This window comes from Larus michahellis, chromosome 16 (genome assembly GCF_964199755.1).
Source record: "Larus michahellis chromosome 16, bLarMic1.1, whole genome shotgun sequence".
NCBI classification, from domain to species: domain Eukaryota; kingdom Metazoa; phylum Chordata; class Aves; order Charadriiformes; family Laridae; genus Larus; species Larus michahellis.
Genome location: NC_133911.1, coordinates 8,791,201 through 8,806,377, shown reverse-complemented (window position 1 = coordinate 8,806,377; position 15,177 = coordinate 8,791,201). Strand labels below are relative to the sequence as shown.

The 15,177-nt window shown below is 41.9% G+C and overlaps 1 protein-coding gene across 3 annotated transcripts in view; it reads right to left on the bottom strand.

The window, feature by feature from the left end:
• The window catches only part of PRDM16 (PR/SET domain 16), a 345,169-nt gene that overhangs the window by 148,894 nt on the left and 181,098 nt on the right, over positions 1–15,177 (bottom strand). For all 3 annotated transcript variants that reach the window (XM_074609605.1, XM_074609606.1, XM_074609604.1), the window contains one exon: positions 13,134–13,184. In XM_074609605.1, coding sequence (XP_074465706.1) covers positions 13,134–13,184 — 51 coding nt within the window. The remainder of the gene's footprint in view (positions 1–13,133; positions 13,185–15,177) is intronic.

Sequence of the window (15,177 nt, the reverse complement as noted above, 5' to 3'; positions counted from 1 at the left end):
AAGCAGGAGCACTGTGTAAGCAGGGTAAATGCAGGTGAACTGCTTTACGTTAGTGAAAACAAACTGGGGGAAGAAGGGCTCCTAACAAAGGTAAATCGTGGCTGTGTCAACAGAGAGAGGGAGGTATGGTTATTCACAAACGGCAGAGTTGCCAAACACATGGCTATTATAATTCAGCGTTTGACATATTTAAGCATCATAGAAAAAGAGTCCGAAAAGCACAAGGCTAACAGAACAAGCAGAGATACAGGATGACACGGTGAATGAGATCGACAGCAGCTTTTTCCTACCCAAAGGGAGTCCAGCACGTTGTCTGATTGACACCAAATATTAAGTTAGCCACATATCTGAAAAATATATTCTCCCTCTTCAAAGCCCAAAAATGTGAAGGGTTTTCCTCTGGCATAATATTATGACAGTAAAAGCAATTGTTTCCAGTCATTGAAAGAGATCCGCGCAGGACCACATCCCTCCGAAGGCAGTTTGAGGTGGGGGCCAAATCTCCCAGCACTGCAATCAGGCATGTTTTGGTTATCCGCCCCTTTTACACAATAAATCACCTTTATACAATAAACCAATTGTTATTCTTAACATTTACCATTCACTTACTATCTAGTCCTCTTCTAAAATCTGCTCATTCTGCCAACCATGTCTACGTTTGTGGTTCTGCTTTGTTATGGAACAATCCATTTAAATATACTAAAAGAAAATGGTCCTTGCTCTTTAATTCCACTAAACCTCTGCAAGAAGGAAAACACACTCAAAGCCTTGTCCAGCTCTAAGGCGTTTCTGAACCTTAGAGAAAAAGACAAAATCCATTAGCTCCTTTTCTCATTATTTATGTACATAAGCTTCTAACACTTTCAGACTTTGGCTGGCATTACAAACAGAACAGAGAAAATACAACAAGGAAACCTATTTCTTGGGTATTTCCAGCCCAGTTAGTGTGAGGAATTAGAAGAAATTAATTTAAAAAAAAAAAAAATCATGTGCAAGGTTTTCATCAGTGTTTTGCAGACCAAAGCGGTTCTGATGAATTTCAGAGATGCATCCAAACTTCTGAGAAAGTTTCCAAACCAAACAAGACAGCAAACTCTGACATTCGTCAGTGACTTGTTTGCCAACCTTCCTATCGTACAGCAAAAAGGGCCATTTAAAATCATCTCAGAATAATCTGTGTTCACGGTCATGGCCATTTTACTAGCCTCTGCCTGTGTAACACTTTTAAGTCACGAGAACGCAAACATTGACATAGCAAATGGCTAAAGCCTTGGTCTAGGTTCAGAAATAACATCGACATGCATCAGAATTAAATACTAAATCTCGTTTTTCTGACTTCTTTACCCTGAGAAAAGCTTGTTATCTGGATAATAATAATTAAAACATCTACTTCTTAATATTATAACTCATTGTCTTGGACTTAAATAACTTTAAAAAGCAAAATTCATCGTACAGCTGTGCGAATCGCAGCCTGGGCACAAAGTGAAGTGCTTTGCCTGAAGACATCCCAGTTCAGGATGAGGATGGGGATTTGCTGGATGCCGCTACTGTAAGACATCAGACATCCACCAATCCAGGAAAGCCTTGGAAAAAGGAGTATGATCTTCACACCTAACATTGCCCTACGCCAGGGCTGCCCAGTTTTTACCAAGGGCGGTACAGACAAAGCCGGGTTTGCTTAGCAGGGGCTACGGCGCTGCCTGCAGTCAGCCCACCAGAGCGAAGAACAAACCAGCATATGGTGAGCATCAGAACTGGAATGGAAGATGGGATACCATTCAAATTAAAAGTTTTTATTGGCAAAAGGACCAGCAAATATAAACTGCCAGGAATAAATTTACGTTGGAACTTAGAAGACATGTTCTAGTCATCAGAAAACAAAAAGCCTGAAAGAAATTATCTTACTTAAGGGGGGGGCACAGTCTACTCATGAAAGACCGCACATCCTCACTTGCATGCAATTGCAGGAAATTGGACAAAATAACCCGACAGGATTGCTCCAGACCTCTGTTCCTAACAGGAAATAAGGTGAAAAAGAAACAACCACCCATATTAAGCATCTGAGGTAACAGAAAGGGAATTATGTCAGAATAATGACCATTATAACTCGAGACAGACCGAAGTAGAGCTGAGCGTCTCAGAAGATTGTTTTCCTTAGTGTAGAGATTTACATGGCAACCTGGGCCTCATCATAGCTGAACTCTTTCCACAAGATTTTCAGGATTCACCTTCTTAAAGATTCCTGTGGCAAAGAAAATTATTAATCTCCATTTCCAGGCAGCGGTAGCCGAGTAAGAGACTGCTTGGGTTTGCCAACAGAACGCAGCAGGTAGCCTCAAGCTATTTCTGGGCAGAACTACAGAAAGAGAAAAAAAGTTAACTAGATATTAAGGGAAGTGAATGAACAATGGAAGTCAATACTTTTCTGGTTTTATATATAAATATATGTAATTGCAGCAGGGAATATGAAAAGTGAAAATTCCTCTTGATTAATTTTTAAATCTAGTTCTTAAGGAAAGAAGAATTATACCACCTTAGCACTATCACAAAAACTACCTCGATGCAATAGCATTTATGTAAACTTCCAGAGTTCCCACCAGACCGCGTAGAAGGAAGGGCTAGTCTTCTGGGTGACGCAAGCTGAAGCTTAAGAATGAAATTCCAGTGGAAATTAAGAGAAACAATTCCTTTAGGACTTCGATTTATTCTCCTGGAACAGAAGGAATTATTGCACCAACCAGAGTCTGAAGTGTTCTGACAGCAGATACGCATAACTATCTCTACAGTAATTATTAATGATCTGGAAAAATGCTCAGCAGCAAGTTAAACTCCCTCTGCTCCGAGGCCAGCATCCATTTCAACTAACCCTAAAATCATCGGCTGACTCCTGGAGACCATGGAGAGGACGCCTCCATATGACAGAAGATTTCTTCATTTCAGTTACTTACAGGACACATTAAGTCTAAATAGAAGTATGAGGAAAACTTATTCTGAAGTTTATAAACTAGTTTATAATCTATTCCACAGCCTTCTATACTTCTTTTCTGTACCTCTGTATTGTATTTTAAAATGGGGGGGGCAGGGGGGAGTGGGAGAAGAAGAAAAAAATAAATGGATCACGTGGGTAGCCAAGTGAGGATTTAAGCACTTTAATTAAGTTCCTCTACTTCTACTATTACTATTTTTTTTATTTTTTTTTTTCTGTGCAACCTTTCTGTGTGCATTAACAGCTGATCAAATAGTACAGGTAAAACTGTAAATTTCAAAGTAACCAGACTTCAAATCTTCAAATCCCCACAGCTGCCCCACTGGCCAGAAACTGTCACAAAACCCCCCTCTGCAGCACTAAAAGAGATGATGTTTCTTCTTCTCGGCTCAGGAATTTAATCAGGGGACCTTCAAAACTTAACACCAAGCTAAAGCTGGAAAATCAGTGCAAATTACTCAAGTCATAACTGAAGATGGAAAGATAATGTTCACATTTCACGCTTTTTTCCCCATTATCTTATCTTCAGGGTTGTGTGTCTGTCAGAAAGGAGCTACTGCCAGTTCAATAAAGGTAAAAGCAAAGGCAACAGGAGAGGGAATTACACGCTGCAGAGCGGTGCCATGTCAAAAGGACGGTGTGTGGGGCTGCGAACTTGGCAGGCGACGGCGTGTGAGCGGAGCCCCGTGGGCTCGGGGCGGTTCCCGGGGAGCCGAGCGCTTCCCCCCCGCCGCACGCTGGGCTCCCACATCGGACGCCCCTTTCTTACTGGTTATGAATCCTGACACGAGCTGCTAAATTTAGAAACTGCTGATCAGCTAGTGGGCAGAAGAAAAATAAAATACATGTCTGTCTTCCAGGTTGCAATCGAAGAAATAACTCGTAGGTCACCCTGAACAACTCTGAGGTAATTATAAATAGCATTAGTTTTGTTCAGACTTTGTCCCTCTTCTCACCATTACTCTGAGATACACCCACGCGCATGAAAGAATACTCAGATCTGCCAATTTCAGCAGGTCCCTTGACCCTTACGCTGAACCTGCCGAACATAAAATGGGAAGCGGATCCATGCAAGCAGAGGCTACGTCCCGTTTTTCTGGACATGGCGCAATCTCGGTTGCCAGCCGGAGCTGCCAGCCCAGGGCACACAGATTCACTGCCCCGGCCAGCGCAGGCTAACATCGGCTGAACGGGTAGGTCCGAAAATTAATGATGCCAGTGTAGGATCTTGGAGATGTTGCAATTTCCTCAACTGCTGCTTTATCTCCTCCTTGGGAAGGACAAAATCAGCCCCACAAGCTCTTGTGTCTCTGCATCAGCATTCAGGGGCTTCTGGACTCTGGACTCGGCAGGTCCCCATCAGTTTAAATACTACATAAATGCTCACTGCTACTGGAGTAGAAATTACAGCTAAGACTAGAATTTGATTGTACGTTTCCCAACCCAAAACTACTTTGTTGAAAAGTTACAATTTGATCAAGTCAAAGTATTCACAGAAATTAAAATTTATCAGAAGTTAAAGGAAATAATCTGAAAGTATAACTCAATTAGGTTTAAGTGAAGTATTTTTGGCCCAACTCGAAATGAAATAAAGTTTTGAAAACTCATGGTGTTGGGAAAAGAAACATCCATATTGAGTAAAAAAATTCTGAAGACAATCATTGAGACGTGGGGCCAAAATTTGCTCATTACCCTCAAATAAGTCTGGTTTTATATTGCAGGTTTTAGCATACAGCGCTCATTCATGCAACTGCTGTGTCTACTACAAAGAGCAAAGGGAATGAACTTAATTCGCTGCTCTTGCATGCTGAAATGGCCATGGGTAACGACAGAAGGTACTACTGAACATCACTGAATAGCTGACTTCTAGTAATTATTTTGCCTCCCAAAACTGCCCTATGAAAAATAAATTTGGGGTTTTATTCAGAACACATATTTTATAATCTCATAAAAACCTCATCTAATCTAAAAGCCCATCTAACTGGCATCATCAAAATATACGGCACTCCCGGAACGTGCGTGGGACAACAGTCATATCTTTACTGCTTTGTAAACCCTTGATATATTTCTAGAGCAAAATATTGGGGGGGGGGGGAAGAACAAAAGCATTTTCTGGTTTTGCTATGATATATATATTTAATTATAGGTCACTGGCATCCAGTTCCCTGGCTTTTTGGCTTTTCTTTTTTCCTTTTTAAAGCAGCACCGTAGGTGCAAGGAGCCAACTTTGAGTCACTCTCCCTGCTACTCCCCCCCCTTTTCTTTCCTCCCCAATTACTGTCCAGGTTTTTCTTTTTAGCTCGCGAGCTCTAATAGGCCTCCTACCTGATATATATTCTCTTTAACGGCTGCACAATGTGATTAACCGAATACTGCACACACCTTCAAGATCACAGATTACATTAACAGAACCATCTGGCTTCTCTAATGTATGTAATATATACAATAAATCCCGATTCCGAATTTCACCCTGGAACAGAAACCTGTCCCGCTCGGTGCAATCTATTCTTACAGCACTGATGGATATTCCCAGTGCTGTGTAAATAACTGGTGGTAACGCACACGCGGGCGTGCCTGCGGCTCCCTCATGGCCGCGGTACCGGGCCCAGCACCCTCGTGCTGCCGGCGGGTCCCGGCGCGGTTCCGAGCCAGCCCCGGTCCCGGGAACGCTCCGGCATCGCTGCAGCCAAGGAGGAACCGCCGAGGGGACCGAGGGGGGGTTACCTTCCCCGTTAACATACAGTTTTGAAATCCCAGAGGCTATCATTCCAAAATTTGTGATGTTTTGTCTACTCTGGTGATTTAAGGTTTGTCAGAAAATGTCAGAAAGGCCACGAGGCCAAGGGCTTCCTGATGACTGAGGATTTTCTTTCACATGACCTTCCTGAAGTTGATTTTGGGCTCCAGACAGTGCTGCCTTCAGCTCTGACAGGGGCCGGCTGGCAGCAGATTCATGGGGATCTCTGGGGCATTCTGGCATTTTTAAACTGAGTAGAGGCTGTAATACCTCCTAATCATCCAGAATATTATTTCACTAGTAATCGTCTTACAGGCGGCACATAAATGCCAGTCTTTCAGTTTGCAGTTCATTTTGTTAGCAGAAAAAAAAAAAAAGAAAAAGTACGTGCTCAAAGATATGCACACAATTAAAAACATATCTTGATTCAAATGAATAAACACGTATGCAAAGTATTCTTCATTTCCCATATGATATGGCATGTGTTTTTTCAACAAGGAATCACTAAAATGATATACACACAGAGAGAAGCAGGATTATGAGAAAACTGTTAAAACTGTTAACGTGTGGTTGTGATTGTTTTCACAAACCCAAAGTACAGATGTGTGGGGTTTAAAAAAAGTTTCTACATCTGAAATTTGCATACATCTTTAGCATAACCCATTACTCCGCCAGAACGTCCCAAAAATTCTCCTTTATGGGCATCGTTTCACAGAGCCGCCCGCCCTCGGGAAGCGCAGGTCTCAGGTGAGCTCCCACGGAGAGCTCGACCCAGCCGGGTGGAGAACCTGGGGTGGACGGGCAGTTGAACAGGCTCTTCTACGAATGCCCGGCCACAGAACGTAAGATATTTTGAAGCACTTGCACAAAAACGGAATAGAATGAATTACTTGACAGCTAGCTAATGAATTACCATTTCTGCCCTAACGAGATGAGGTTGCACTGATGCTGAAATATGACCCTGACACTTATTATAAATTACTAGTGGAGTGGTTTTGGCTTTTTTCCCCCTTCGAGCAGACCACTGGTGGGGCCAGGGCTTAAATAAGGCAGCAGTTTGGCCTTGCCTCTCCTCCTGGCGCTTCCGACTGAGGGATGCAGCAGAGCCCCGACGCGCGCCCATGTGGGTGGGTTGGGTTGGTTTGTCAAGGGAACAGCCTCCCGCCTCCTCACTGCCAAAAAACTTAGCTGGTTTTGTTAATCACTCGAGGCCACCATAACGCCTGCGTGTTTACGCTGAGATGCATTATAAGAAGACAAGGTGACCTCTCATAACCGTCTATGCCTGAAGTTGAAAGGACACTTTTATCTTAAGAGATATTGCTCAGCAGAGATGCATGTCATTTGGAACAATGCGTATAAATAGCTCGGCAATACGTTTCGGACACTTTCCTCTCAGCTACAGCAATTCACCGACTCACGAACATAAGACAGCAGGTTCTAAATTAGCGCTAAAAGAACAAATCAACACCATTGCTCTTTGGTTTGCACTGGTGGCTGGAGTGATTTACGTATGAACTCGCCTCCAGTGGACGGGAGGAAAAGAACCAACTTGATTTACAAAAAGGTCCTATTTAAAATTGTATGAGGCTTTCACACCATATCCATACTCTGCATTAACTTGCCAGGAGAGAACACGGTACATTGCCATTAACCACCCTCATCATCTGTACTATGGAAACCGCTGGAAACACAGCCCCGTGCTGGGGCAGGCTGTTTACATCTTCTTGTGATGCACGTGGCTACAGTTGACTGGAACGTACTGGCGATACGGAGAGAGCAAACTTAACCACTGCTCATCTTCTTCACGTGGCCTGATTTATAGGTCCAAAACCCCCAGAGGCCTTTTACGGAATCATTTGTCATACACACGCTCTATACAATCAAGCCCAAACATCTGTATCACAGAAATTAAACGTACAATGTTATTCTTGCAAAATAATTTAACCATCGCTTTCTTTGCCGACTTTTCTGCGCCAGCCTTACACCTTTTTTTTACTTTACATGCTTCATTTCAGCAAAATCAAGGATGCAAACTTCTTAGAAGTACTTAGTTTCCATGGAAACCTAAGCTGACCGCAACATTATTGTTCTCAAGAGGGAACTGACTTTACTATATGTTCATTCACTGAATTAATGGACTCCTGGTTCTTTTATTAGCAGCTCCCCAACAATGGAAAGAGAGAAATGTTATAAAAAAGACTCTCAGACAACTGTCCACTCTTTTGTCCAGGGCTTATTGGAATGACGCAAGTCTATTCAAGAAAAGATTATAAAAATCAACTCAAAGCTGTCTCTGTTTGTGGCAGCTAAACATACCTTTATTTCATAAAGATACAACCTATAAAGCAAGCAAATTAAAGCTCTTTCTTAAATAGTAACTGTAAGGCAGTGATCGTGTTGAAACTGGACTTTAACTATGATAACTGGGTATTGTTCCACAATCTCGCAGGGGTTTGTGAAGCATCATTAACCTCCAGCTTTGGTCGCCGCGCAGCCCTGTCTCCCAGCTCTCAATGGTACATTTTATAACCACACGCTCTCCTTTTCTAAGCTAATTTTAAGCACACAAAAGCAGGTGATATTTTAAAACCGATTCGGTCTGGTTACTAGTGTAAATTCTCAGTAAGTATGAAGACTGGTTTAAAACCACTAGAACTGGGAGTTTGATTCTTCAATACACAGAACTGAAAGGTGAAGAAGTATCACTGAAATTCGGATTTTTAAATCTTTACTACCAATTTTAGAACACCTTTTACCAGACACAGAGAATAAATATATTCCTAATGTATATAAAGTGCAGAAATGCAAATGTACTTCATGCGAAGTGCCGCAAATCCAGGAACTTTAAAGAGCTCGGGTGAAAATCTGGAAGTCGATCTCTCTCTGCGTGTAGAATATTACGACAGCCTGCGCCGAGGCCTGGGGGTGTATGGCCCAGCCAGTAATTGCTCCACAAAAGACAGTTAACAGTTCCCTTGCTCTTCTCTAACTACCTTCCTGACTGCTTATTGAAGTCTGATTTCTTACTCCTCTGGGTCATCATTCATCAGCCCTACAGGTCCCACCGGGAGAGACCGGCCAGACCCTGCCATATCCCTTGTTGCCAGAGGCCATTTCTGACGGCCCATGATATAGAAAATGTCTTCACAGCAATCCAGTGGGACAAACTATGGTTATAATACCCAAATAATCATTTTGCAAATTATCATAATTATCAATCAATCATCTTGTGTGAACAATGTGTTTCTGAAGTATCAGATGGTTCCTGTGACCTGTAGCATTTTGTATATAATAATAAAGCTAGAGAGATTTATGGCCCTACCCCGCTTTGTATCTGCAGTAACAAAACATTATTTGGCTTTTACTTTTGTTTCAGGAATAAAAGCTTTCCATCTACCTAGGTTCCTTGTTTACTACTTGATGCTTTCTAAGAGGTCAAGATTTCTCATCTCACACAGTTTCTAAAGTAACCTTATTGAAAAAAAATAAACATGTGATTTGGGAGTAGAGAATAAATTACCATGCTGAATAAATTACTTTTAGTTTATAGCGTCACCAGCATTACACGTTACCAGCTTCTAGTATTTTGCAGCGTAAGTATGAAGTCAGCCAAAGTAGGGGGAAAAAATGGTTTTGTCTTCAGTTTTTGTTGTTGCGTTTTATACAATACCAGATCGAATCCAACTCTTTTGAAGCCGATAGCATCTCCCGCTCCCTGTGTACTACATTCTTGTTAATGGATAAATTCAAGCTCTCAAGAAAGTCAAAGAATAAATTTAAAGCCTTTTGCCAAATGCCTATCCTATTGGATTTTGATAAGACGGCTATTGAGCTTTAATAATGTCTTCTATCCTTTTTCAGCTGGCCCTTAACATGTCTCTTTATTTGTCCCTAAAGCCTCTTCAGCGATGCCTTTTTATTACAAGTCTCTCAGCTTGCTCTCAGGGGAGACAGGGTCGACAAGAGTGATAGATAGATAACTCTATAGATTATCTCCCACAGATGTTTTCTCTCCAGTAGCCCCTCAGGCTATTCCCTCTAAGTAAACAGAAACTAAATAGAGAGTCTACAGAAGAGAGAAGTCCCTGAGGTCTCTTGTCACCACGGTCAGAAAAACAGCCCATCCAGAGGAGGTTGGCCGGCAGCTCTATACACAGAGCCTCCTTCACTGCGCGCCCCAAACCATCAGCCAAAGTGACTTTTAGAGGAGAGAGAAATACACCTAGCATGGCTCCTTGGAAAAAAGGTGTCTCGTAACGGACACTGGCCTTGCTTCCTGCCGGAGGAAGTCTACGTCCTTCATCTCCCTCTCACAGTTAAACCAGAACGACAATGAAGATAATGATAACAACCTGATTTTTTCAACGTATTGAATGCAGTGGAGAAGCTTAGAAAATTCAGAGCAATAGAATGCGTGAGCTGCTCTCTAAGGAAAATAAACAGACTGCAGAAAGATGGCTTGGGAAAAAAGACGTTTGGGAATACAGGACAACGTGCCCACAGGTATAACTTACATATTTGTGCACCTCTCTGAATGTGTGCATTCAGTTCACTAAAAAAGTGAATCTCCAATTTTAGCATTACTTCCACAATCGATTATTTAAAATTAAACGAACAGCATGAGGAGCTGATGTGCATTTGTGCAAGTTAAAACTAAATACCAGCAAGCGAAGCAGACAAAAGGAAAACTTGGTAGGACCACAACCACGCTTCAGTCTACGGCACGGCACATTTCCAGATACAGAAAAATGATCCTGGATATAGAGCCTTTAATAATATTGCTAGAAATCTTAACTCTTGTGAGACAACCACTAACAAACAAATCAGCTTTCTGGTGTTAGTGGTCCCAGCAGAAATAACAGTAATACAAACTGAAAAATACCGGGCATAGTGGGAAAATACTTCTTATTTTGCTGCAAGCCAAAAAAGAACCTGCTTTACTATACAATAGTGTAATATATTAATATATATTAATAGAGCCTGCTATGCTGCATCTTCAGACTTTTCACAGCCTTTTAGTTTATCAAACGTTACATAATCAAGCTTTTTTTTTCGGGCAGCTGAACAGCAGAAATAATCCTGGGGTCAATTCTTAGAGCAGAGATTGCTTCTTGTGCATCTTTCTATACCCCCCACTCCTATCAAGCCTCCCTTCCCTGCTCTATTTTTTTATTTTTTATTTTACTATTTTTACAGATTTTCTCTGCATTCTAGAGATCTTTTTTCTCCTTCTAGTCCTTGTTACTACCCAATTCTGAACCTGTGATACAACAGTCAGTCAAAGGAGCCACTGAAAATGACCGTCCTTCTGTTTGGCTCCGACTTCCTTCTCTCCTCGTCTGAATTCGCCCACCCACTACAGTTACATTTGTCTTCAGTCACCTTCTCCCCACCAACTTATCTCTGAAGGAACAGGAATAAATTGAAGTCAAATCTCAACTATTGTGTCTTCAGGGATATGACAACTGAATGATTTAGAGAGGTTGGAAAAGGAAATCTTCTCCCAAGAGGGTTTTGTACCACTGGAGCAAAATGCTAGAGTACTACTTACAAACAATTTTAAGATACTACAAAAATTGTACAGAATGATTTTTCATTCTTTATTTTTCATTTTCTTCTGACTGAAAAGCTGTCTAGCAGTAGCCTTTTCACAAGCCATAAAGTTTAGACTTGAACTCTTTACCTTACTGCTTTGACCTTTTTTACCCTAGCTGTAAAACCCTACTGCCCATCCTTCAATAAATTTATCACCTCATAAACTCCCACTAGTGCTTCTCTACAATGCATTTAAAAGACAGAAGTGGAAGGCCGGTCCTTCCCCCCTTGTCAAATATCATCATTGTCCAGTTTCATACCTGCTGTACGGGAAAATATTTAAGGACACAGTAGTTTTCAAAGACCCAGAGTTTTTGCAACATTCTCCTTTGAAATAAAAGTAATGAAGTTTAAATACAAACCCATGTATTGAACATACAGAGCTGCCAGTCCAACATTTCCTTCTACGTTGTTTCCTGGAAAGCCTGCTCTCTTTAGGGCAATGTGGGTTCTGTGAGGTAGGGATGTAGAACTTTATTGTGATATTGTAATTACAGACTGAGAAAGAAATACTGAGCAGTCCCGAGCCATGGAGAATTCACTCCAGCCTTGTGGTAAGTGCGTTGTGATAATAAGAACCTGCCACCTTGTCACCATGTCTGTTCAGACAAAAGGATCCCACAGAGGCAGAGACAAACACCAAATGAGTTATGGAGATGAACAAGGTAAAAAGTTCAGGCGTATTGCGACAGGTCCTTTGCAAGGTCATTGGATGGTCAAGGGACGTTTCATACTGGTGGCCTGGCTTTCTAAAATAAAAGCTTATTTTTCTCGACATGGTAAGACTAGAATGGTCCATACCGGACGCGTGTCTAAATACCTTTTCCCAAACTAACTCTGGAGCCTGACAAGTATTACATTTCACTTTGTTTGGCAGAGTGAAACAAGTGTTTCCTTTTAGCTTTCAGAGCTAAGAAACAGTATTGAAGCTGGCCTAAATGGATGAATAAAAATGGCAGCTGCTGCAAGTTCCGATTTAAAATACGTTCCACTTTCAAAAACTCATATTTTATGAGTAGAACTGTGAAAAGCCATTAGAAGACAATTGCATATGAAAAGAATTACAGCCGGCTCATTATTTCAACAAGGACGCGCTACCTCTAGACATCCAGAGAGGCTATCATCAAATGTGGCTTGTAACACTTCACTTCAGTAAAGCCGTTAACCAAAAGATAGCCACGGAAAAAATGTCATTTTAGTGTTGCTGAGAATAACCCCAACCAAAATAGCAGACTGGCTACCGAAATATGTAGTGTTGAGGCTGCCTCACAGCTACTATGAAGACATTTATACAGCTGGGCTGTATTTGGAACACATTTTTCTCCGGTCAGTGTTATAGTTTAAGCATCACAATGTGATGAAAAGCATCGGTAATGCATCATATGAGCTAAATTTTATCCTTTCATGTATCTGTTCCTTTTCCTTTGGACTTCACCAAAGCCACATTTATATGGTGAAGTGACCTCTAAAAATTTAGCACTTTTAACAAAGGACCAACATTTTCTTTTACTGGAAAAGAGGTAAATGAGGTTTTTCGATTTGGACTGGTAGCTGTTCATACTGTAGCTGAGTCAAGGAACACTTCAAACTGCGATTTTCTTTTTCATAAATACTGGAATCACAAAAAGACAGAAAAATATGCCAATAGAACCACAATACTTAATCCAAAAAAGCAACAGCAAATATTGGAAAACTTTTACGTCGCCATTCCGATACACACCTTTGTTCAAAAGTAAGTACAGAAAAAAGTGTCTGGGTGTATTTCAAAGCCGAACAGTAAAACAACTTGCATAAGATTGATCCGTATCCTACCTTTTTGATATTGCCCTCTTGGGACGTCACCTCGGGATCAGTCAGTATTTGCTATGAAAAAACAAAATAGAAAAAAAATTAAGTTGGATTGCATCTAAGAATGTTATAAAATAGTACTTATTATTATTATCATCATTATGCTTAAAGGCCAAAACTCCCAACCGCAAAAGGGCGACACAGACATTTTGGAAGTTAGATGGAAGGCTTCTACCAGAACTACTATTGTATTCTCCCACATATATTAAGGTTTTCTGTAGCTTCTATAAATAATTTCTTTAGATTTGTCTGACAAGAACGTGCGTTGCTTTCCCGAATGGCGGGTGATGCGGAGTATGGGCACGAAGAGGATGGAGACCTGTGGGCTCTCTGAAGGCGAGTGACCCAAGCCACCTGCCAGCGCCCCACCGGGAGCGGCGACAGGGGCAGGGCTGGTGACAATCGCATTCTCAGCATCCCCGTGCAACGCTGGGACAAAGACGCACAAAGACGAATGTTCTCGCCTCCTGTAGCCAGGTGCTCAGCCAAGAGCTTCCCAGCGCACCGGCAGCCCCATCCCAACGGCAGGGACTGACCGTGGGGCCGGGGATGCTTCGGTCCCTCAGCGCTTCCCGCAGCTGCCCAGGAAGCTCTTTAATTCCTCCTCCAACAGGGGTGGGGTGATACAGGTCATTAAAACGCTGCTGTGTTCTACCTCTGATTAGATCTAGGTCAGCAGGCATTCGGGGAGGTCAAGTACCTAAACTTTATATCAGACTGGGTAGCCCCATCAGGATAAACACACTCTACACGGACTTGACGGAGCAGCCGTATTTAAGCAGCTTCACTGACCTCAGCGGGGACCTCAGATGTCTTGAGGTTAAACATATACTCAAGTGCCAGGGTGGGGTCAAGGGACTCAAGACTTCTGGGCCCAGGCAATGTATTTTGGCTACCAAAGAAGAGTTGAAAAAAGCTCCGAGGAACAGAGATCAAAATGCAAGGAAACCCAAGATAAAACGATAATGGGCCAAGTCTTCTCTTGGTGTAAGTTGACTTGATTCTGACAAAATCAAGGAAGCTCGGTTGTGCTGCAGCAGCTGAGGATTTGGCACAAAGTTCTTGGACCCCGTTGACCATGCCCAGGTGAGATCGACCAATTTACAAATTTCAGAAATGTTGCCAAATATCTCCAAGCTCAGCTGTAATAACACCGTGTCATGTCTGAAATAGTAAGAATCCTAAACCATTCTGTATTTTACAACTAATAGATACTGAAATTGCGGTTTAGAAAGTAGCTGAAAGAAATAGGACCAAGAGGTGAATACCAGAGCAATAAAAATCTGTGTGTGTTCCTGCGCTCCTGTGTGCGCATACGCATGCTGAAATCTCAGCCTGAAATACTGGAAGTTAAGTATCACGCGCAGTCAGGAGCACGTGTCGCCGAGCTGCTGGGGAATCGCTGACTGCTCTCGAGTGCAGAGCACTCGCGGCTCCCGTTACTTTCACCGGGAACCAGCCACCCTCAAAAGCCTTTTGAGAATTAGGCCATGAAACTTTCAGAGCTGTAATATAAATACGCCTATGCTGAATGACTTAAAAGCCTTCCTGGAAGACCGCTGCTTCCAAATGAAGACACTTAACTATAATTATTATATGCAAAAAAATCTTTAAATACAATTGGTTAAGTATGTGCATTCAGAGTGCATAATCCACCCGTTCAACATGACCATAAACGTAGAGGGGAAAAAAAATTAAAATGAAGTGCAAATTGGGCTGTGGTATAGTCCTGTATAAACAGGCTTAAGAGTCAGGAATTCCTGAGTCTGAATCCGAATGCCAACACAAGCTTCCTTTTGTTGGTTTGGACAGATCTGCGCTCAAGGGGCAAGTTCTGTTTCTCAAACTGTATTTATTTTTTTTTCCCTTCAATTCACAGCAGATCCCGAATTTCAAAATTCTTAGAGAACAGAATTTCTGTAAAAAGTACTTCATATGTATTCAAAAAGTGGTACTTCTACAGAAAAGCGGCAGTGGCTGTTTATCTAACCGGTCATTCAGAATATTT